The sequence below is a fragment of the Phacochoerus africanus genome, chromosome 14, assembly GCF_016906955.1.
Source record: "Phacochoerus africanus isolate WHEZ1 chromosome 14, ROS_Pafr_v1, whole genome shotgun sequence".
NCBI classification, from domain to species: domain Eukaryota; kingdom Metazoa; phylum Chordata; class Mammalia; order Artiodactyla; family Suidae; genus Phacochoerus; species Phacochoerus africanus.
The window spans coordinates 45,121,272-45,146,415 of NC_062557.1; the positions used below are offsets into that span (position 1 = coordinate 45,121,272).

At 41.9% G+C, this 25,144-nt stretch overlaps 1 protein-coding gene and 1 pseudogene across 1 annotated transcript in view; one reads left to right on the forward strand and one right to left on the reverse strand.

Annotated features, from left to right (window-relative positions):
- The window catches only part of NUFIP2 (nuclear FMR1 interacting protein 2), a 33,907-nt gene extending 23,866 nt beyond the window's left edge, over nt 1–10,041 (reverse strand). Inside the window, exons 1-2 of the mRNA XM_047756544.1 lie at nt 9,658–10,041; nt 2,472–4,202 (exon numbers count right to left, since the gene is read on the reverse strand). Of these exons, the coding sequence (XP_047612500.1) occupies nt 2,472–4,202; nt 9,658–9,946 (2,020 nt within the window). The 5' untranslated portion in view covers nt 9,947–10,041. The remainder of the gene's footprint in view (nt 1–2,471; nt 4,203–9,657) is intronic.
- A 192-nt stretch (nt 10,042–10,233) lies between these two features.
- Nucleotides 10,234–17,575, forward strand: LOC125113876 (40S ribosomal protein S3a-like; annotated as a pseudogene).
- Nucleotides 17,576–25,144: the final 7,569 nt, after the last annotated feature.

A 25,144-nucleotide genomic window follows, 5' to 3' on the forward strand; every position in this document is an offset into this window, starting at 1 on the left:
AATCCCCAAAACAAGAATTCCCATCATTTTTTTTTTAATGCCTCACTGTATCTTCATTTCTTATCAAGTAAACTGAATGCAGATTTTTTTAAATCTGCAGTAATGTTTAAGGCTGCAAGTAATTAATGTTTCATCTAAAAAATGTACCACTACTATTAAACTGACATAATGCACCCTCCTACCTATTTCCAAATAAAGTTGCTAAACAGCTCATTTTCAAAGTCAGCAAGTATGCACAGAACTTTCCATTCTAAGCCTAACTTCATTCAACTTACTAAGAAATTACTTTTAAACATTTAAAGACCACACTAAGCCACCAACAAAAAAATACGAGGTGTTCTTTTAAAGGATATTCCAATAATTCCTATTGGTTATTACCTTTTAGCACCTAAGAAAACTTAAAAAAAAAAGAGGCAAGCCTTCATTGAAAAAGATCTTTCTATCCTCAAAAGACTATGACTCAAAGCAAATTTAAATAAAGGAAAAATTAGTGACCTAATGGACCAATCTACATTCAGCAGGAATTCAAAGAACTGCCACTCTGGGACCTAACTGAACTGAGTATTATTTGTTTTTGTTCTAGCGAGGAAAAAACAAACAATACCAATTTCATCCCAGTAATGTTCAACTACACAACTCAACGTGATAAGACTTTACTAAAGCAAATCTTTCAGTAACATCAGCAAAACTAAATACAACTGCATCTAGGTAGGGGCATTTGGTTTAACTAAATAGCACTTATTTATTTTATATTTAGTTAGCTTACCAATAGGGCAAATGCATACAGAATACTTGAAGATAAATAGGAATTAATACTCCCATTTAAAAAGACCTGCATTTCTCCATAATAATCACACATTAAACCACCAACCAAGAACCTAGTAACAACTTGCCCCAGGATTTTTCCAGGTTGTGGGAGAATATAGGACAACCAGATATCCTCAGGCTCACGCAACCATCACCAGTATAACATACTTTAATAAAGTATAATGATCTCTGGAGGGAAGATGGCACAGAAAGTAACATCAAAAACACTATAAACTTCCCCTGACAGAACTTAACTTTTAATTAAGCAATGTCTTAAGAAACTTAAGTATTTTTTTACTCTAACTCTCCTAAAAGTATCTGGCTCCTGGTTAACTCACATTTACTTCCAAAGAGCAGTGCTGGAGAAAAGTAAAAACAAACCCGAGCCACAGCAGTGACCATGCTAGATCCTTAACCTGCTGCACCACCAGGGAACTCCTTTACTCCCATTTTTTAAAGCAAAAAAATTTAAAGGGTTATCTATTTTACTAAACATCTTAGAGTCTGGAGATAAACAAAGGTATGGAGACCAGGTAATTTGCTTAAATCACAGGAATTGCTTTGTTATTCATCTATGAGACAGTGATTCTTCCAGGGAAAACATAGTAATTACCTCATCTCTACTATCTGATAACATGCTGCCTCTTCCCTGCAGTTGCATATCACTGCCTGAGCTGTTGCTAAAAAAGTGATATATATGTGCACTATATGTTAGGTGTGCATGCATGCACACATATGGAGCTGTTAGGGGAGGTTGGGGAGACTGAGAAGGAAAACTGACAACCGCTGTTCTTGAAAGTGAAGAGGTGCTTGTAAAATCATTTGTCAACATTCATGACACAAAAAAACATTGTTTTAAGGGTTTAAACTAGTTATGCCATACAGCAAGTTTTTAAGACTTGAATAAATCATATCCTAAGAAAGCTATTAACATGGAATTTAAAAGACATCAAATTCCTTTTTTTTTTTGCTTTTTAGGACCACACTCACAGCATATGAAGGTTCCCAGGCTAGGGGTCTAATCAGAGCTATGGCTGCAGGCCTACACCACAGCAATGCCAGATCTGAGCCACGTCTGCAACGTACACCACAGCTCATGGCAACACCTGATCCTTAACCCACTGAGCAAAGCCAGGGATCGAACCTGCAACCTCATGGTTCCTAGTCAGATTATTTCCACTATGCCAGGATAGGAACTCCTATCCAATTCCTTTTTAATGCTGGCTTTGAGGCTATGAAAAAAAAGTGCAGATTCCAAAAGCCTGGTCCCTACAATGCTAATTGTACTTGCCATTGTAGTTTGATTAAATAAGAGAAAAAAAATCGACCTGCCATCTCTTTGGACTCCTCTAAAATACTGCTCTTGCTCGTTTTAAGCAAATGAGAACTATCAAAGTGAGCTCTCTAATAAAGAAGTATATAGTATAAAAAGCAAAGGAGAGGGAACATCTGTTTCAAGAAAAAATTTATACTTTTACCATAGTGTTTACAAAGACCCGGAGCTTAGAGTTTGGTATCAGCTGCTAATCCACATTGTTATTCTCAACTAAACTATGGAATTCTTAATCTCATCATAACTTCAAAAATTCACCCTTAATAGAACAGCCAATAAATGTATGTTAAAATAATCAGTAAGAATCTTCGTATAGAAACAGAGGAGTTACCTTTAGTGTGATATACAATAGCAGCCCTCAGGTCAAAAGAACCCCAGCTATCATTCCTTTCTAGGCCTCTCTGGTATCTCTGTTCTTTGGCGGAGCCTAACAAAGTGTTCGTAGGAGACGCCAGAGGATTTTGATTTTCTATCTCATAGTCCTTTGAGAGAAACACTAAAGCACCTTGACTACTGGTGTCTGCTTTTTGCAGGTCACCTATATGACTGGGTTCCAAGGATAAGGCTCCACTCTCACTAGTAGTCCCAGATTTTAGAATGCTACCCAGAACTTGAGGACTAGTCCGTTTTTCCAGCTCATAAGCCTTGGGAAACACAGGATGCTCAGTTCCTGAGGGGATTATTTCAGCACCCTGTGAAACCAAAGTGGCAGGATATTCCCCTTGAAATGTCACCTCCATCACTTTATGATCTGATGATTTCCCAATAACAGTCTCAGGGCCAGCACTGGGCTCGTTGATAAATGATAAACCCCATTGATTCTGGAAGATATCCCCCAGGTTTTGCTGATCTGTCTGAGAGGGTAGATCCACTTGTGCTGTGCTCAACAGCACAGTTTGCATATTTGAAGGGTAGATAAAAAGGCTGGACTTAATTTGTTCAACAGCTGCTGAAGTCAGACTCATGTCTTGGAGAACTGAATCAGCCCCAGAGGAGATGGGTGCTAGAGTATTAGCAGCAGTAGTTAGCAGTGGCTGACCCCCTGGAGAATATACACTTGCATCAGTCCCTGCTAAAACTGGCCCATTAGAAAAGTTGGCCGAAGTAACAGATTTCAGCGCTGACATAGGGACCTGGGATAATCGACTTGAAGGTTGGGTTTGAGTTTCCCCAGCTGATGACGAAGAAGATGAAGATGAAGATGAAGATGGTGACACGGAAGAGTTCTGTACAGTTTTGTTGAGGTTTTCCTTAACTTTGCTTGCATAACTTATTTTAGGAACTATTTTAGCACTGCTATTGTCCACTGGAAAAACTGGGGGTGGTTTAAATAGGGTCCACGAGTCCTCTTTGGAGGCAACAGCAGAAGTATGCTTTCCTTTGGGCCGATCATCAAACTTTTTGCTGCTCACACCAGGTTTAGTATCAGAGCTTTTCCTCAGCATATCACCCATAGCAGGTTTTCCTCGACTTGTTCCTCCAGGCCCAGTTTCATACTTCCAAATGGGCTTTGAACCATCTACTCGATTTCCCTTTTGTTCACTGTAGTCAGGCTTGAAAGTTTCAAGTCCCTGTTTTAAGGTTGGGACATTGGTCTCCTGTTGCATTATTTTGTCCTGCACTAAATTAAGGTTTTCACAACCCTTGGCACTATTGCGCCTAGCTTTCCTTTTTTTAGGAGTGGTATATCCGCTCTCAGATCCACTACCATCATTATCTGCTCCTTTGCCCATATAACCATTAGTAATATAGCCAGAATTATTTGTTACAACACCATTTGGAATTGCTACAGCATCAGTCTTGTCTACAGATTGGTTCTCTCCAGATTTATTTTCATAAGACTTTCCATTCTTTTTGTCCATACTGTTTTTCTGAATGAAATTCCTGGTTTTAATTCCTGCTTTCCCAAAGGTGCTGGACCTTACAGTCTGCTTCAGGTTAGTGTCTACAACTTGTTGGTTGCCATTGAGTACCCTGGAAATAGGGTTGGTAGCTTCATCAGAACCCAGGCTCTTTAAAGAAATTTCTCTTTCTCCAGCATTACCATTTAGTTCACCATAGCCTAGAGAGGGGGGGAAAAAAAGGTTTTTAAAAAATTATAATATGTAAATTACAACAGTACCTAACATTTAGTATGTGCTAGACACTATGCTTTGAGCTTCAGCTTTGTATGTCATTATTTCATAATTCTATGAGAAGACACTTGTCAGCTCCATTTCACAGATGAGGACGTTTACTAATAAGCAAGAGACAAAACACAGTTGGGAATCAAACCTGAGTCCCAGATCAGAAAGAACATGACCGCTTAAGCATAATACCTCTCGCCAAACAGGATCAACCTTCTCATTCTTATAAGGCTGCTATAAAATTTCCTTTACAATTAAGAGCAAAGTCAGATCATATTGATAAAATCTAAGTACTAGAAGTTTCCATTTCTACCAAACCATAAATGGCTGATGGTTACCATAGGCAATTCCTATTGCATTCTGTCAAACAAAAATCTAACACTTATGAATTTTTTCAAAAGTGGTCTTAAATTCATCAACACTTCCCAGACGTTAGATCATACTGTTACTGTATGAAACCAAAACACCTAGGGCACTAACTCTTACAAGATATATTTTCATTTTACATTTGGGTGAACACTCTCACAGAAATTAAGTAACTTGCCCAAGACACAAAGTAGAACTAGAAAGCTGAACTCCAGTCTATCTGGAACATGGTTTCCTATCACCATGTGGTATTTCCTATCACAGTGCTTAACCAAGTGATATAGTAAGGAAATACTAACAAAACTACAATGAAAGTTACCTAATTTTAAAAAGTGTTACTTACAGTATTCAAGTTTAAGAACTTCTATCATCATAAACTGTGATTATTACTATATGTGACTCAACTAGGTAATCTGCCTTTGTCACTTTCATTCATTTTCTTGGGCCTTTAGCTTGTGAAGGCTAAAAGGCACATGAACTTCTAATATATATATATATTTTTTTTGTCTTTTGTCTTTTTGCTATTTCTTTGGGCCACTCCCGTGGCATATGGAGGTTCCCAGGCTAGGGGTCTAATCGGAGCTGTAGCCACTGGCCTACACCAGAGCCACGGCAACACAGGATCCGAGCCGCGTCTGCAACCTACACCACAGCTCACGGCAACGCCGGATCGTTAACCCACTGAGCAAGGGCAGGGACCGAACCCGCAACCTCATGGTTCCTAGTCGGATTCGTTAACCACTACGCCACGACGGGAACTCCTCTAATATATTCTTGTTTTGAAATTTTGTTGTTTTAATTTCCAATACGGTAAAAATATCAATACACATAAAGCTGTGTACTTCAAGAGTACAAGGACACTAAGATTTTTTTAAGATTGAGAACAATTGTTTTTAAAGGAACTTGATGTGAAATAGAACACTGAGAACATTTACAAGTGTTTATTCACTATAGTTTTAAGCCATTCTGCATCAGAGAAATGAGCAAATTATATTAACTTTGAGGCAATAACACAACAAAACATACTTAAGGTATAATCATTCCTGAAACAGAGTGGCACAGAACTTGTTCCATGAAGGAATATATTTCATAAAAGTTAACTTCAGTAGTTACATTTTATTTTTTTGACTAGCTAAAAAAGCTATGATAGCCAATCATATCAAACATTTTCTTTGTCTTTTTAGGGCCAAACCCACAGCATATGGAAGTTCCCAGGCTAGGGGTGGAATTGGAGCTGCAGCTGCCAGCCTAAGCCACAGCCATACCAGATCTGAGTTAGTTCGAGGTATTGCCAGATTCTTTTTTTTTTTGGCTTTTTGCTATTTCTTGGGCCGCTCCCACGGCATATGGAGGTTCCCAGGCTAGGGGTCGAATGGGGAGCTGTAGCCACCGGCCTACACCAGAGCCACAGCAACGCAGGATCCGAGCCGCGTCTGCAACCTACACCACAGCTCACGCCGGATCCTTAACCCACTGAGCAAGGGCAGGGACCCAACCCGCAACCTCATGGTTCCTAGTCGGATTCGTTAACCACTGCGCCACGACGGGAACTCCTATTGCCAGATTCTTAACCCAATAAGCAAGGCCAGGGATGGAACCCGCCTCTTCATGGATACCAGTTGGGTTCATTACCCCTGAACCATGATGGGGACTCTTTTTTTTTTTTTTTTTGGTTATATCAAACTTTTGGTGAAATAATTTTAACTATGAAACAGAGATCACTGGGATATTTTCTAAAAGGTTCTTTCTTCTTTTTAGAAAAGCAGAAATTTCAGAGATACACAACTTTTTTTAAAAAATCTTTTTAGAACTGCACCCATGGCATATGGCAGTTCCCAGGCTAGTAGTCAAATCGGAGTTGCCAGCCTACACCACAGTTCACAGCAAGGCCGGATCCTTAACCCACTGAGCAAGGCCAGGGATCGAACCTGTGTCCTCAAGGATACTTACTAGTCAGGTTCTTTTCCGCTGAGCCAGGGACAGGAACTCGAAGATACTCAACATTTTTAACAGATATATATTACTCATGTACAGCTTTAAGCCAAAAAGAACAACTATATATACCTCTTATCATGCTGACAGGCTAAACAAACGTTTGGACCTGTAGGCCAATTTAGTCATAACTTTTCAGGCTTCAACGATAAGCAGTGTTAAACACCAAAATAAAGAACTAATCCAAGGTCCAAACCAAACTGGACCAAAGCCAGGCCTTTTAAATTAACTAGAATAATTTTTCCTATTTGGTGGGAAACCAGAAATTTATAAAACCACCCAGAAGCCACTATATTTCCACCCCAAAGTTTTAAGTACAAAAAACATTTCTAATTTAACTGTATAAAATTTTTCCATGGCAACCTTGTTGGTAGGCAAAAAGTCTGCCAGAGTCACTTTCTTTTTAAAACTCAGGTATTTTTAAAAATGTAATCACTATAGGATTATTGAGAGAAATTAAAGGGCTCCCTGTGCTTTTATTATTTAGGCTTGCCATGCTAAATCATCTAACCCTACTTGGAATAGACTCAGCAAACCCTGAGTCCTAATAAATCTAGCTTTTGGATTAGAATCTGAAATTACCAAATCCATTTGGCCCTCTCTTGCGCCCTCTTCTGGATAAAGAAAAACTTCCTCTTTATGGGTATGGGTCATAAAAGCCCGCCTCAACACATTACAAACACATTTCAAAAATCCTCAAAATCCTAAGTCTCCTTAGCACTATGCATGTTGAAGCAACAGTAATGTGACCAGGCCATACAAGAAAAGCTGCTTACCCCAAATTGTTTACGTCCTCTCAGAACTGCTAAACCCAATTTTCCCTATTTATCCCCTTTCAAGATATAACTAATTTGATGGATGCCACTTTGAATGGTTCAGGGGTTGTTTCTTTAGGTAGAGGAGTCCTGCATGAGTATATTGATACCGGGGGACAAAGCTGAATTTTCCAATCTGAACTCTAATACTGCCTTACAGTTCAAGTAACCATAAGATTTTTCTCATCTTTAAGTTGAAAAAGACCCAACATTAAAAGCATCTAATGTTGTGTAATTTCTGTAAGTTTAAAAACTGTTCCAAATATTTAGAATTAAACACTCAACAAATATGCTGATTTCTACTGTACACCAGTTCCCACCACCCCGCCAAAATGGAGAATCTGACATTCCAGTTTCAGTGTTCAAGCTACATTAAGTCTGCAATAGAAAAGCAGTTTTTCTCCAGCTCTCAGTAACTGCTTACACCAAATTTGACACGCTGGGTTTAACATTCATTTTCTTACCATTTCAATTTATAAAGAACCTTTGTTAAAAAAACTGAGTGGTCATAAACTTTTAAGTTCATTTCTTCTCAAATGTTTTCTAAAATGACTTCTGCTCTCAATTTAACATCTGTCAAAAAGAAGAGTTTGGGGGTCCAAATCGGTTTTAAAATGGGAAAACACCCTGCCTTTTAACGTGATAAAAAGCTTCATCCCAGGCAAGATGGTAGTGCACCAACCTCATGGATGAGCCACCTCGGTTCACCCTTAAGGGCAAGAAAGAAGGGTAAAAAAAAAAAACAAAAAACCCTCGCCCTTTCCCCCATCCAAACATTTTTTCTAATCTCGCTTTTCAAAAATACTGCCCAACCCCAGATAGTAAATGTTGCGGCTAGGAGGGCGATAGAACAAGCTTTTTTTTTTTTTTTTTGTAAAAATGAGCTGCTAGAAGGAAAAGGGCCCAAGAGAAAGCCTGAGAGGCGGAGTCGTGAGCGAACCTGGCAGGAGACGAGGTTCCTGTGGCAGAGAAACTCGTGACCGGGGAGCCTGGTTCCCGCTGGGTACCCCACCCGGCCTTCAGGCACCGCCTCTACCCAAAATGTATCCCCCCCGCCCCCCCCAGCCCTCCTGCCCGGAGAAGCGCCCGCGGCCGCCGCCCGCGGCCTCCTTCTCTCTCAGCTCCGCTTCTAGGCCGGCTCCCAGCCCCGAACGCCCGCGCCTCCCGCCGCACCCGGGAGCGGGAAACGCGGCCGCCGGCGCGCGGGGCCCGGCGCAGGCCGCTCCCCTCGTGGCCGAGTCCCTCCCCCACCCCAACCGCCCCCGCCCCTCACCCCAGGGACCCGCCCGGGGCCGCGCGGCCGCCACCGGGTTACACAACCCGGCCGGCGACTGGGGGAGGGGCGGCCGCGGGCCGGGGGCGGCGGCGCCCCCGCAGCGTGGGGGGGGAGGCGACGCCAGGGGGGGTTCCCGAGCCGCCCGGCTTCGCCGCGCTGTGCGCCCCTCGACACCCTTCCCCCTCTGTTCTTCAGTGGGCCGGAGTCAGTGACAGGAATCGGCTTCCAACATGGCGGACAGGAAGCGGCCTCGCGAGGAGGAGAGAACATTCCAGCCGCGCCGGCTCTGGGGGGAGCGGGCCTGGGGCGCCGGCCTCGGGAGGAGCCGTGAGGACAGACTACGAGGTCCGGTGCCCAAATGGGGCGTCTAGTGGTGGAAATGACCCGAGAGATAAAGGGTCCCAACCGCCCCCCCAGATGGGGAACCCCAAGGCCACAGGTGGGCTTGGGGTGACGGGTGAGGAAGGACACTTCAAGTCTGCCCCCCTACCCTTTCCTCGCCGCCTGCAAAAGGGTCTCGCGACGCCACCCAAGTCAGAATTCGCTAGGCCTTCCCGAGTTACACCCCAAAGGATTTGGGAGGGGGCTAAGTTCGCCCCAAAATTAGGCTCCCTCCAGGTCCCCAGGAAGGCAAATGAGAAAGGAATATAGGGTTAGACTTCCAAGGCCGACCCTCCGAGTCTCCCTCCAGCCCGGGCGGGGGCCGGGAAGGTCACACAGGCCCGATTGGGCCTCTCCCATGCTGAGGGGAAGAAGAGGGCGCTGCAAACTCCGAGGCCCAACCCGAGCTTTCGGAGAATGAAAGGGGGCTTCCCCAGACCCGCAGAATGGGGACACACACACAACACACCTCGAGCCGGTCCGCGCTCTCCCGATCCAGCCCCACCCCCATCTCCCCTACCCCCCCCATCCCCCTTCCCCCATTCGTTCTCCCTCCCGGACCTGTTTTCTTCTTCGGCGTTTCCTGGTGCTGCTGGAGGGCGTGTTTCTGCTCATGTTTCAGCGGCTTTGGCTGGGCCTTGGGACTGCCCTCGGCTCCATGCTGCAGGTATTGGTGAGGCTGCTGGTGATGGTGGTGGTGATGGTGGTTGTGGCTATGGTTGTAGAAATAATAATGGTGGTGGTGGTGCGGCGGCTGCTGCTGTTGCTGCTGCTGCTGCTGAGGGTGATGGTGCGGATGGTGGTGGCTGTGATGGTGCTGAGACTGTGGCTGGCCGGGCTTCTCCTCCATTGAAAGCGGCTGGGACTCTCTGGCTGAGGCTGCGCGCTGCTGCACCGTCAGGATCTGAGACTGCTTCTCCGGGCTCACTCAGTATATCTGAGCGCGTCTCGCCAGCGCACTGGTTAACAGAGCGATTCTGCGAGATTGGCAGCCGCACCCCAGCAATCAGAAGGCACGCTGAGCCTCAGGCCCCGCCCCTCGCCCAAATCCTCTTTCCTTCCCCTTGGCCGCTGCCTCCTGGCCAACGCCACTTACCCTATGCAACCTCACAGGGCCGGGCCTTCAACGTCAGCACTATGGCTCGCTCTTCTGTCGCTTTCTCTCCTTCACCGCGCAGTATGCGAACAGCACTTTCTACACTCCTCGCTCGAAAGCTAGCTCATGTCGAGGGTAGCAGATTCCACTGGTGATTTCACTGGCTCTGGGAGCCATCTGTTGGTTTTGCACCTCCTTAGAATCTGTTGGCTTTATTTATTTATTTATTTATTTGTAAATCCTTTTCCGGGTAACCAGAGGGGAAGCTCAATTCCCTTAACCCTGAGACCACTAAAGGGACAATATAAAAAGAGGAAATAAATACTTTTTTTTTTTTCAGAATACAAGAACTTCACAACCCAGTAGATCATTTTGTATTCTGGTTTCATTTTGCTTTGTATTCATATGCTAATCTCTTCCTTTCCACGAAGGGATTATAGGATTCCACAATGGGGTATCTGTGTAATTTTCTAAAAGGGCACAAAGGGTTTAAATCATTGTTTCTTTGTAGATGGAGGCAAGGGAGAGCGGGAGGAATGAAAATCTAAAATCTACACTGAAGTTTTATTGGTTTTTTTTTTTTTTAACTCTGCAGGTGAGGTCAACTGTGGAACCAAGATAGGTTTTAGAATGTGAAGAGTTTCCAGAGAGAAAGAGGAGGAAAGAGCACTTTGAAAGTTAAGTTTTAAAAAAAATTTTTGGAAAATATAGGAATTTAAAGACATAGTCTGTTGCATTTTGTAATACTGACTTAACTTATCCTGCATTACCACATCACAGCCTGATTTTTAAAAGCAAATGTTTAGTCAGGAGACTCACTACGCAGGAAGAAAAAGATTGTGATGGGGATGCACGGGTGTACTCTGATAATATTTTATTTCTTGACCTAGATGGTGATTACATATATATTTGCTTTATAATTATTTCTTAAACTGAATAAACTGAATTTCTTAAACTGAAACTCTGTACCCGTTAAACAGTAATTCTCCATTCCCTCCTTCCCCCATGCCCTAGTAACCTTTTTTTTCTACTTTTATGACACCTTATATAATTGAACTCATACAATATTTGTCCTTTTGTGTCTAGCTTATTTCACTTAACATAATGTCGTCAAGGTTCATCCATGTTGTGGTATGTATCAGAAATACCTTCCTCTTTTAAGAGTTCCCATTGTGGCACAGCAGAAATGAATCCGACTAGGAACCAGGAGGTTGCAGGTTCGATCCCTGGCCTTGCTCAGTGGGTTAAGGATCTGGTGTTGCCATGAGCTGTGGTGTAGGTCACAGATTGTATCTCAGCTCTGTGGTTAGACCCCTAGCCTGGGGACCTCCGTATGCCTCTGGTGCAGCCCTAAAAAGGAAAAAAAAAATTCTTTCACTTTTAAGGCTGAATAAAATATTCCACTGTATGCATATGCCACATATTATTTTTCCATTCATTCAGCAATGGCTATATGAATTGCTTCCTCAGTGTATGTTATACTTTACAATTTTTAAAATGTGGCTTGAGTTCCTATAGCAGGACAATGTTAAAGGAACACAGAAGCTTAAAAGGAAGTTTGTGCTTTGAAGTTAATGAGTATCAGCACAGAAATATAATTAAAAGGTAAAAACCTTTTTCCAAGAGCAAATGTCACCGAATCCAGACAACCATGTCCAGACCTTGACTTATCCTTTATAGAGAGGATTTGCATTGCCTTGCTAAATTTTGTTGTTGTTGTTGTTGTTGCTATTTCTTGGGCCGCTCCTGCGGCAAATGGAGGTTCCCAGGCTAGGGTTTGAATCGGAGCTGTAGCCACCGGCCTACGCCAGAGCCACAGCAACGCGGGATCCGAGCCGCGTCTGCAACCTACACCACAGCTCACGGCAATGCCGGATCGTTAACCCACTGAGCAAGGGCAGAGACCGAACCTGCAACCTCATGGTTCCTAGTCGGATTCGTTAACCACTGCGCCACGACGGGAACTCCTGCCTTGCTAAATTTTAAAGAAAGACCCTTTTGATGGAGGGGGAGTACATTCACCCAATTTTGAGACCTAAATCCCTAATAATGACATGTCATGACAAATAAGTCTTTGCCGTTGAATAGTATTGCACCACTTTCCCATTTATTAAAGAAATTAAAGTGTTTGTAGAATTTAGGATTATGTTGATAGGGCTTTATAGTCTTTTGCTGACTTGGACATTTGGTTGGAAATCAAAAATCCCTGAGTCATAACTTCCCTTTCTACATTTTCTAAATTGTAGTTGCAAGCACACCAAAAGCACTCACTCTGAGTTTCTGACTTTTCACACCCTAGCCTACCTTAGTTTCTCTACACACAGTCATATGAAGTTTAGGAAGCTAAGCCTTGCTCTCAGATGCTCTAGTTTCAATGGATGTTGGTGTTGTAGTACATAGTAATATGGAGAAAGTTTGTGATGTAACAGAAGGAAAAAGTGCAAAATACTAAAATCTACATACAATAGGAACATAAGCTTGTAAAAATATGAATTTTTAAAAATAAGTATGGAAATACAACAGTAGGAGGTATATCTTTTCTTCCACCTGATTTTTCTAAAATAATTTTATGTGAAATATATTTTGATATTTGCCACGTATTTGTGTTTTTTTGTTTTGGGGTTTTTTTTTTTTTTTTTTTTTGCTTTTTGGGGCCATACCTGTGGCACATGGAGGTTCCCAGGCCAGGGGTCTAATCAGAGCTGTTGCTGCCAGCCTATGCCACAGCAAGTCCAGATCCAAGCCACATCTGAGAACTACACCAACAGCTCACGGCAACGCTGGAGCTTTTCTGATTTTCTGAGGAAGGCCAGGGATCACACCCGAAACCTCATGGTTCCCAGTCAGATTTGTTTCCACTGCACCACGATGGGAACTCCTATAATGTTTTAATAATTAAAATAATAAAAAGTTGAACCTGGAGTTCCCATTGTGGCGTGGCGGAAATGAATCCGATAGGAACCATGAGGTTTCGGGTTCCATCCCTGGCCTCGCTCAGTGTGTTAAGGATCCTGCATTGCTGTGAGCTATGGTGTAGGTCGCAGATGCAGCTCAGATCCCGCGTTGCTGTGCCTATGATGTAGGCCGGCAGCTATAGTTCCAATTCGATCCCTAGCCTGGGAACCTCCATATGCCTCGGGTATGGCCCTAAAAACCAAGAAAAAAAACACAAAAACTGAATCTGCACAATTCTTGAAACTCATTTTACACTGCATTTTCCCTATAGTCAATGTGGGAAGTTGTATGGAGAGACAGGATATTCCTATGTAAGTTAGGCTAATGTTTTAACTATCACTATAATCATAATAATCTGTAATAATGTGTGAGGAGCTGTACCAGTGTTTCATTTTTGTTTTCTTTTTTTTTCCTTTTTGCTTTTTAGGGCCATACCCATGGCATATGGAGGTTCCCAGGGTAGTCTACACCTGGGAGCTGCAGCTGCCAGCCTACACCACAACCACAGCAACTAGAGATCCAAGTCATGTCTGCAACCTACACCACAGCTCACGGCAACGCCAGATCCCTGACTCACTGAGAGAGGCCAGGGATCAAACCTGCATCCTCTTGGATACTAGTCAGATTCGTTTCTGCTACACCACAATGGGAACTCCTTATCTTTGTTTTCCTTTGTAATTCGTTGAGATAGATATTAAGCCCATTCAGTAGATGAGGAATTTAAGACCTGAAGAAGAGCCTTGCTTACAATTTAGGAGTTCCCGTCATGGCTCAGTGGTTAACGAATCTGACTAGGAACCATGGGGTTGTGGGTTTGATCCCTGATCTTGCTCAATGGGTTGGGGATCCAGCATTGCCGTGAGCTCTGGTGTGGGTTGCAGACGTGGCTCGGATCCCAAATTGCTCTGGCTCTGGCGTAGACTGGCAGCTACAGCTCCGATTCCACCCCTAGCCTGGGAACCTCCATATGCCTCGGGAGCAGCCCAAGAAATGGCAAAAAGACAAAAAAAAAAAAAGAGCCTTGCTTATAATTTAAAAGCCACGAAGTTTATGGTGGGGCCTGAAGTAGGCTCCTGGTAGGCTTGATAGAAAGAATTTCCAACATTATCATAGCATGATGTACATTTCTAAAATTTTAGTAAACCTCTAAAAAACATTCACACTATGTCATAACTACCACGGAAGTGGTATCTGGTTAAATGGTTCTCTATAGAGGCAGATGTACTGTGAAGCTAATGCAGAGCCCCTCAATGCACAGGCCCCTCCAGGGCCCTGGAGGGGCCCTAGAAATGGTCTCTTGAAAGAACTAGATATTTTCCCATTATTTTGTAAAATTTTAAAAGGTAATATATGTATTTTTTCCTTAATTAGGGCCCCCAAAACCTGGACTTACACCTATTAATAATCTTTTTTTTTTTTTTTTTTTTGAGCCACACCTGTGGCATATGGAAGGTCCCTGGCTAGGGGTCGAATTGGAGCTCTAGCCGCCAGCCTACACCACAGCCACAGCAACGCCAGATCCAAGCCACATCTGCAACCTACCCCACAGCTTACAGCAACAGTGGGATCATTAACCCTCTGAGCCAGGTCACTGAGCAAGGCCAGCGATCGAACCTGCATTCTCATGGATACTAGTCGGGCTCGCTACTGCTGAGCCCTAATGGGAATTTCCAAAAGTCATTTTTAACAGTCATTTGGCAATGACTCAGAAGTGTTGTAACTTCAATGGGTACTTTAAAAGGTTATATTTTATGGAGTTCCCGTCGTGGCGCAGTGGTTAACGAATCCGACTAGGAACCATGAGGTTGCGGGTTCAGTCCCTGCCCTTGTTCAGTGGGTGAAGGATCCGGCGTTGCCGTGAGCTGTGGTGTAGGTCGCAGACGCGGCTCGGATCCCACATTGCTGTGGCTCTGGTGTAGGCCAGTGGCAACAGCTCCAATTCGACCCCTAGCCTGGGAACCTCCACATGCTGCCGAAGCAGCCCAAGAAATAAAAAAAAAAAAAAGAAAGAAAGAAAAAAAAAGGTTATATTTTATAACACAGAAAGATGTTACACTATAAGAAGTGCAAAAAGCAAAATAATAAATTATATGTATACGTTATGATTGCATTTAAAATATGAATTCAAGGACTGTGAGGGAACTTGAAAATGAAAACATTAAAATCTTTTTATTCACTGTTAATTTGCAAATATTTATTAAGCACTTTTTATATACCAGTTCTTATGCTTTTTGTTATATGGGGCTTTTAAAAATCTTTTTCTCTTATTGATGGAGTTTTGGAACTGGTTAAATATATTTGAAAGACTCTCAATTATCAAATGAAAATCACTTTTCACACACCTTTATTCTTACACTTTGTCTACTATAACAACTCAAGAAATGCAGAGATAGTATCCAGGAGGTTCTCCAGACCTCAGTTTCCTCTTCTCTAAAATATGGAGAATGGGCAAAGTGCCCCCCCCCGGTTTCTTCTGATTCTAATATTCCATAATCAATAGCACTGCTCTTTCTTTCCAGATTACTCCTTTATTTCATTATAATAAAACTATACAACAGCAGAAAATGTAACTGATAAAAATCTACTTTTTCAACTGTAACAATTGGCTGTAACTTTACAGAAATTATAATCAGAAACAGAATTATGTAGTTTTATATAAATGGAAATTGGCTCTCTGATGATAGTTCTAGTTTAAAATGAGGCAAATCACTGGTAACATCCACTGTTTTATTTCAGCAGGGAAAGAATTTTATTCATGTATATTTCCTTTAGATCTTAATATTTTTGCCTAGAGACACTAACTTCAAAAAACTTTCAAAGGAATTGAACAGAGGTATGGGTAAATTAGGTTAGTCTTTTAATAACTGGAATATGACGACTTTTCTAAACATGAAGGTTTTTTAGGTGACATTTTTCTTTTATGAAAAGTGTTATGAGAAGAAGTTTGAGAGAGAAACTATAGCAGAGTATAAATTTTGTAGTCAGACAGGTCTGGAATGGAATCTTTATTCTGAAACTTCTTAGTTTTGTGACCTTATGTGGTCATATTTTTTAACCTCTCTAAACCTTATTGTATTTATCTGAAAAGTGGAACTAGGAGTTCCCGTCATGGCTCAGCAGAAATGAATTTTACTAGCATCCATGAGGACGAAGTTTCGATCCCTGACCTTGCTCAGTGGGTTAAGGATAGGGAGTTGCCGTGAGCTGTGGTGTGGGTGACAGACGCAATTCAGATCCGAGTTGCTGTGGTTGTAGAGTAGGCCAGCAGCTGTAGCTCCGGTTTGACCCTAGCCTGGAAACCTCCATATGCTATAGGTGCAACTCTAAAAAGACAAAAAAAAAAAAAATAGAACTAATATTACTGCCTAACTCACAGGGTATAGTGAGAGTCAAATAAGATAATACAAATAAAATTGTAGAGTATGTGCTTGTAACATTAGTAAGTCATATTTAATATTAGCAATACTAAATTATTAAATATTATATATATAAATCTAAACTTTCAGATATGATATTTCATTAAGGAAACTGAGTTTCAGAGAAATCAGTTAGTAAGTTAACCAAGAATAGATTATTTTCCCAATTTTTAAAGGATAAGCAAATAGCCCTTCTGGCTCTCTGAGCAGCACTGTGGCAGTGGGCAAAAGCAAATACCTGATGAAAAGTGGCAAAAGGTTACCAAGAAGAAAGTGGTTAATCCATTTTCTATGAAAGATTGGTATGATGTGAAAGCACCAGTTATGTTCAGTGTGTGAAATATTGGAAAAACCATAGTCAGAAAAACTCAAGGAGTCAAAATTATATCTGATAGCCTCAAGGGTCATGTTTTTGAAGTGAGCCTTGCTGACCAGCAAAATGATGAAGTTGCATTTAGAAAATTCAAGCTAATTACTAAGGATGTTCAGGGCAAAAACTGCCTGACCAAATTCCATGGTATTGCATGGATCTTACCTGTGACGAATTGTGCTCCAAAATGGTCAAAAAATGGCAGATGTGATTGAAGCTCATCCTGATTTCGAGGCTACCAATGGCTATTTGCTCTGTCTATTCTGTGTTTGTTTTACTAAAGAAAAAAAAATGCAATAGTCAGATTTGGAAGAACTTTTATGCTAAGTAAGCACCAGTAAGTTCACCAAATCCGGAAGAAGGTCATGGGAATAGTGACAGGAGAGATGCAGACAAATGATTTGAAAGAAATGGTTAATAAATTGATCCCAGACAGCATTGGAAAAGACATAGAAAAGACTGCCAATCTTTTTATCCTCTCTGTAAAAAAGTAAAAGTCCTGAGTAAGAAAAATTTGAATTGGGCAAACTAATGGTGTTTCATCGTGAAGGTAGTAGTTCTGGAAAATCAGCTGGGGCTGAGTTGCATGCTAAGGTTGAATGAGCTGATGGGTATGAGCAGCCAGTCCAAGAATCTGTTTAAAATTCAGACTGTCAAGGGTGACAAAAAGTCTTATTTGTGATATTAAAAAAAAAATAGACAACTGCTGTCAATTAAAATCAATAGTGCATTCAGTCTCAATAGTAGCCCTCTCTGAGTAGATGGCTCAAAGCTGATTTTCATTTTCTTCTTCTTCTTTTTTTTTTTTTTTTTTTGGTCTTTTGTCTTTATAGGGCCTCGCCCATGGCATATGGAAGTTCCCAGGCTAGGGGTCTAATCGGAGCTGTTGCTGCCGGCCTGCACCACAGCCACAGCAACGCCAGATCTGAGCTGTGTCTGTGGCCTACATCACAGCTCACGGCAACGCCGGATCCTTAATCCACTGAGCAAGGCCAGGGATTGAACCCACAACCTCCTGGTTCCTAGTCAGATTCGTTTCTGCTGTGCCACATTGGAAACTCCCATTTTCTTCTTTTTTTGCTTCTCTATTTTTTCTAAATGTTGTATATTGAGCACTTATTCCTTTTGTAAAAAAAAAATAATAATAATAAAAGTATTTTTAAAAAAAATGGATTGAGTTCCTGACGTGGTGCAGTGGTTAACGAATCCAACTAGGAACCATGAGGTTGCGGGTTCAGTCCCTGGCCTTGCTCAGTGGGTTAAGGATCCGGCATTGCCGTGAGCTGTGGTGTAGGTCGCAGACGTGGCTCGGAACCCGAGTTGCTGTGGCTGTGGCATAGGCCGGCGGCTACAGCTCCGATTAGACCCCTAGCCCGGGAACTCCATATGCCATGGGAGTGGCCCTAGAAAGGACAAAAAGACACACACACACACACACACACACACACACACACACACACAAATGGATTGATTCAACATCAGACTGTCCTGTGAACATGAATCCAAAAAAAAAAGAGAGAAAAAACCCCAAGGGAATTAGAATACTGTTTTGGATTCCTTCTGGGGTCTCCAGTAGGCAAAATGAATTTTTTGTTGTTGTTGTTGTTGTTGTTGTTGTTGTTGCTATTTCTTGGGCCGCTTCCACGGCATATGGAGGTTCCCAGGCTAGGGGTTGAATCGGAGCTGTAGCCACCGGCCTACGCCAGAGCCACAGCAACACAGGATCCGAGCCGCGTCTGCGACCTACACCACAGCTCACAGCAACGCTGGATCGTTAACCCACTGAGCAAGGGCAGGGACCGAACCCGCAACCTCATGGTTCCTAGTCGGATTCGTTAACCACTGGGCCATGACAGGAACTCCAGCAAAATGAATTTTTGTATGAATGAATCAATAAATCTTAGTTGTCAGTATGTATATTCAGTTTGTGGGAGTCCATAGTTAGATGCTTCCAGAAGTTGGATAAAATATGACTCCCTGTAAGTTCCCATCGTGGCTCAGTGGTAATGGACCTGACTAGTGTTCAGGAGGATGCGGATTCAATCCCTGGCCTCTCTCAGTAGGTTACAGGTCTGGCATTGCTGTGAGCTGCGGTGTAGGTCACAGATTCATCTCTGTTCTGGTGTTGCTGTGCTTTGATGAGGCCGATAGCTACAGCTCCGATTGCACCCCTAGCCTGGGAACTTCCATATGCTGCAGTTTGGCCCTAAAATGACCAAAAACAAACAAACAAACAAAAACCTCATAGTTATATGACTCCTTGAGAATAAAACTACTAAGACTGAACATAAATTGGATGAAATTAGCCACTAAAAGGTAATCTAGTTAATTGATTACAATGCCTCAGAAGCTGTTAAAATAAATAGGGTAACCTTGGAAAGTACTATTGTAATTTTTTAATCAATCTTAATTCCCTCCCTATTGTCGTTTAGTGTTTTTAAATTAGTATTTCAAAAGTTATATGATTGGTATTGTTAGTTATTTATTGCCGTGTAACAATTTACCCTGAAACTCAGTACCTTAAAACAACAAACATTTATTATCTCACAGCTTCTGAGGGTCGGGAATCTGGGTGCTGCTTAACCAGGTGCCTCAGGCTCAGGGTCTCATGAGATTACTGGGAGCATCTGCTTCTAAACTCACTCATGTGGCAGTTGGTTGGATTCAGTTCCTCATGAGGTATGGGATTGAGAACCTCAGCTGAGCCAGATGCTTCTCCATTAGGCAGGCCACAACATAAATTGTCTTCCCTCAGAGTGAGCAATAGAACAAGAGGAAGCACTCAAGATGAAGCCGCAGTCTTTTTGTAACCTAATCTCAGAAGTGACATCCCATCACCTCTGTTACATTCTGTTCATTAGAAGTGAATACGCACTTACACACAAGGGGAGGGCATCACCGGAGGGAATGAATACTGTACTTTCAGTGAGGGGATCATCGAAGGTCACCTCAGAGCCTTCCTCCTGCAGATATAATACTATTCATTAAACTTTCTGCTTGCTCTCATGTCACCACTGAGCTGTATACCGAATATAGTCTCGCATTATATGGGACTTGTCTGTAAGAAGAGGAAATACATTAACAGACATAAGTTCCTTTTTGTTTATTAAATTAGTAAATATTTTTAAACACTTGAGTTTTATCATTTGCCAGCCTTGTGAGTTTGGCTAATGTGATTCAGTCTTCCTAATGCTGGTAATTCCTGAATCTAAACTTGACCAGGCTCAGGACTGCAATCCTGCCTTGAGAGGGCCCACCTGAACTACCAGGAAACTACCTATCGTTGTGCAGTAGAAACGTCAATATAAAATGCCTACATGGGCCAGGCTTGGTTAAGTTACTTGGATGTAAACAAACTTGGATATAAAAAACATGTCTCCCAACACAGCATAAAATTCTACTGTGATAGCTCTTTCAAAATGTATACCTGTTAAATACAAAGGATCATAAGAGACTACTATATACAACTATATGCCAATAAAATGGAAAACCTAGAAGAAATTCTTAGGAAAGTACAATCTTCCAAGACTAAACCAAGATGAAATAGAAAAGATGAATGGACCCATCACAAGAACTGAAATTGAAACTGTGATTAAAAAACTTCCAACAAACAAAAGTCCAGGACCAGATGGCTTCACAGGCGAATTCTCTCAAACATTTAGAGAAGAGCTAACACCTCTCCTTCTGAAACTATTTCACAAAATTGCAGAGGAAGGGATACTCCCAAACTCATTCTATGAGGCCACCATCACCCTGGTACCAAAACCAGACAAAGACTCCACAAAAAGAGAAAACTACAGGACAGTTTCACTGATGAACATCAATGCAAAAGTCCTCAACAAAATGCTAGCAAACCGCATCCAACAGTACACTAAAAGGATTGGACATCATGATCAAGTGGGATTTATCCCAGAGATGCAAGGGTTCTTCAATATCCGCAAATCCATCAGTGTGATACACATTAACAAACTGAAGAATAAAAACCATATGATCCTCTCAATAGATGTGGAAAAAGCCTTTGACAAAATCCAACACCCATTTCTGATAAAAACCCTTCAGAAAGTGTGCGTAACGGGAACCTACCTCAACATGATAAAGGCCATATACGACAAACCCACAGCGAACATCATTCTCAATGGTGAAAAGCTGAAAGAAGTCCCGCCGAGATCAGGAACAAGACAAGAATGTCCACTCTCGCCACTACTCTTCAACATAGTTCTGGAAGCCCTAGCCACAGCAATCAGAGAAGTAAAAGAAATAAAAGGAATCCAAATTGGAAAGGAAGAAGTAAAACTATCCCTATTTGCAGATGACATGATACTATATCTAGAGAATCCTAAAGACTCTACCAGAAAACAGTTAGAGCTCATCCACGAATTTGGCAAAGTCGCAGGATACAAAATCAATACACAGAAATCGACGGCATTTCTATACACTAACAATGAAAGAGCAGAAAAGGAAATTAGGGAAGCAATCCCGTTTACCATCGCATCCAAAAGAATAAAACACCTAGGAGTAAACCTACCTAAAGGGACAAAAGACCTGTACTCTGAAAACTATAAGCCACTGATGAAAGAAATCAAAGATGACACAAATAGATGGAAAGATATACCATGCTCGTGGATTGGAAGAGTTAATATTATCAAAATGACTATATTACCTAAGGCAATCTACAGATTCAGTGCAATCCCTATCAAATTACCAAGGACATTTTTCACAGAACTCGAACAAAATATTTTAAAGCTTGTTTGGAAGCACAAAAGACCCAGAATAGCCAAACACATCCTGAAAAAGAAAAATGGAGCTGGAGGCATCAGGCTCCCGGACTTCAGACTATACTACAAAGTAACAATCATCAAAACTGCATGGTATTGGCACAAAGACAGAAATATAGATCAGTGGAACAGGATAGAAAGCCCGGAATTAAACCCACGCACCTATAGCCAACTCATCTATGACAAAGGAGGCAAGAATATACAATGGAGAAAGGACAGCTTGTTCAATAAGTGGTGCTGGGAAAACTGGACAGATACATGGAAAAGAATGAAATTAGAACACTTCCTAACACCATACACAAAAATAAACTCCAAATGGATTAAAGACCTAGATATAAGACCAGACACTATAAAACTCCTAGAGGAAAACATAGCCAAACACTCTCTGACATAAATGACAGCAACATCTTCTCATATCCACCTATCAGAGTATTGACAACAAAAACAAAAATAAACAAATGGGACCTAATCAAACTTCAAAGTTTCTGCACAGCAAAGGAAACCCTAAACAACACAAAAAGACAACCCACAGAATGGGAGAAAATTTTTGCAATTGAATTGACTGACAAGGGATTAATCTCCAAAATTTATAAACAACTTCTGCAGCTCCATGCCAAAAAAGCAAACAAGCCTATCAAAAAATGGGCAGAAGATCTAAACAGACAGTTCTCCAAAGAAGACATACAGATGGCCAAAAAACACATGAAAAGATGTTCAACATCACTCATTATTAGAGAAATGCAAATCAAAACCACGATGAGGTACCACCTTACACCAGCCAGAATGGCCATCATCCAAAAGTCTACAAGCAATAAGTGCTGGAGAGGGGGTGGAGAAAAAGGAACCCTAGTACACTGTTGGTGGGATTGTAAATTGGTGCAACCACTGTGGAAAGCAGTATGGAGATTCCTCAGAAAACTAAACATAGAACTACCATTTGATCCAGGAATCCCACTCCTGGGCATCTACCCAGAGAAAACCACGACTCACAAAGACACATATACTCCGATGTTCATTGCAGCACTATTTACAATAGCCAAGACATGGAAACAACCTAAATGTCCATCGACAGAGGAGTGGATCCAGAAGATGTGATGCATATACACAATGGAATATTATTCAGCCATTAAAAAGAACAAAATACCAGCATTTTTTGCAACATGGATGCACCTAGAAACTATCATGCTAAGTGAAGTCAGCCATACGATGAGACACCAACATCAAATGCTTTCACTGACATGTGGAATCTGAAAAAAGGACAGACTGAACTTCTTTGCAGAACAGATGCTGACTCACAGACATTGAAAAACTTATGGTCTCCAGAGGAGACAACTTGGGGGTGGGGGGATGTGCTTGGGCTGTGGGATGGAAATCCTGTGAAATCATTGTGATGATCATTATACAACTACAGATGTGATAAATTCATTTGAGTAATAAAAAAAACAAAACAAACAAACAACAAAAAATGTATACCTGTTTACTTTAAGAACTGGATAACCTGGAGTTCCCATCGTGGCACAGCAGAAGCAAATCCAACTAATGTCCCTGAGGATACAGGTTCGATCCCTGGCCTCGATCAGTAGGTCAGGGATCTGGTGGTGCCATCAGCTGTGGTGTAGATCGCAGACGCAGCTTGGATCCCGAGTTGCTGTGACTGTGGTTTAGGCCCGCAGCTGCAGCTCAGTTTGGACCCCTAGCCTGGGAACTTCCATATACCTCCATGGATGTGGCCCTAAAAAGCAAAAAAAAAAAAAACCAAACACAACAAACTAGGTAACTTAATTTCTCAGTCTAATATCTGTATTCAGCTTACAAAAAGATAATATGATACATACTCTCAAAATCTTTCATCACATCTCTTCACATAAGGTACTATTTACTCTTTTACTGCTAAGGTAATATTTATAGGTTCTAATGATTAGGAATGCGGATATGTCTTTTTGAGGGCCATCATTTGGCCTACAACAGGGCCATTGAATGTAAATTTTTTTTGGTCTTTTTAGCTTGCATCCACAGCATGTGGAGGTTTCCAGGCTAGGGGTTGAATTGGAGCTGTAACTGCTGGCCTACACCACAGCCACAGCAACAGCAATGCTGGATCTGAGCCATTTCTATGACCTACACCACAGCTCACGGAAACACTGGATCCTTAACCCACTGAGCGAGGCCAGGGATTGAACCTGTATCCTCGTGGATACTACTCAGATTCATTTCTGCCGAGTCACGATGGGAATGCCTATCTATAAATATTTTTAATTTATTTTTATTTTTTTGTATGTTTACTTGGCCATGCCCATGACATGCAGAAGTTCCTAGTCTAGGGATCAAACCTGTGTCACAGCAGTGACCACACCAGATCCTTAATTGATAGGCCCCCAAGGAATTCCAAGAATTTAAAAATAATGAATGGTAAGGAGTTCCCTTCGTGGCGCAGTGGTTAACGAATCTGACTGGGAACCATGGGGTTGCGGGTTCCGTCCCTGCCCTTGCTCAGTGGGTTAACGATCCGGTGTTGCTGTGAGCTGTGGTGTAGGTCGCAGACGCGGCTCGGATCCCGCGTTGCTGTGGCTCTGGCGTAGGTCGGTGGCTGCAGCTCCGATTCGACCCCTGGCCTGGGAACCTCCATATGCCGTAGGAGCGGCCCAAGAAATGGCAAAAAGACCAAAAAAAAAAAAGGTAAAATTGACTAAATATCAGTCAGTCTACTTTTTTTAGGACATTCCAAAATTTTTATTTATTTAATTTTTTTGTTTTATTTTTTACTTTTTCATTTTTTTAAAGTTCTGTTGAAGTATAGTTAATTTACAATGTGATAATTTCTGCTATACAACAAAGGGATTCAATTACACATATATCTACTTTTTACTATCACCCTGTGCAGACAATTTCAAACAATGTTGATGATAAAATACCATGGTGGGCAGACCACTCCCAATACACCTTCCCTTACCCTCAGTGTGCCACTAGTGAATATTCCTATAGAGCTATCCAGCCTGCCTTAACTTTTCCGGGCCCAATTCTGCAAAAAAATTAAAAAAAAAAATGTAGTGGCTCATCACTAGCCAGCAATGCCCCCTCATCATGGTATATCTGACTCCCCATCCTTCAGGAATCAACATAATACCACCCGCTCAAGGAAGATTTCCCTAAAGACCTTTTATAGATTCAAATTGCCATACCACCCCTCCCACTTATTTCCTTTAACTCTTTGTTTGTTTCACAGCACTTGCCACACTTTGCAACTATTTTATTTGTAGGCTAATTTTTTCCTATCTCCCTTACTCAATTGTAAGTGCCAAGTGTGGCCTGCCTTGTTCTCTGAGTTATCCCCAGAACTTAGTACAAGTCCTGGCACTTGGTAGATGCTCAGTATATGGGTATTAGCATTGCATTCTCAGCTTATGTGCTACCAGTAAAGCATGCTGGCTCAACGTTA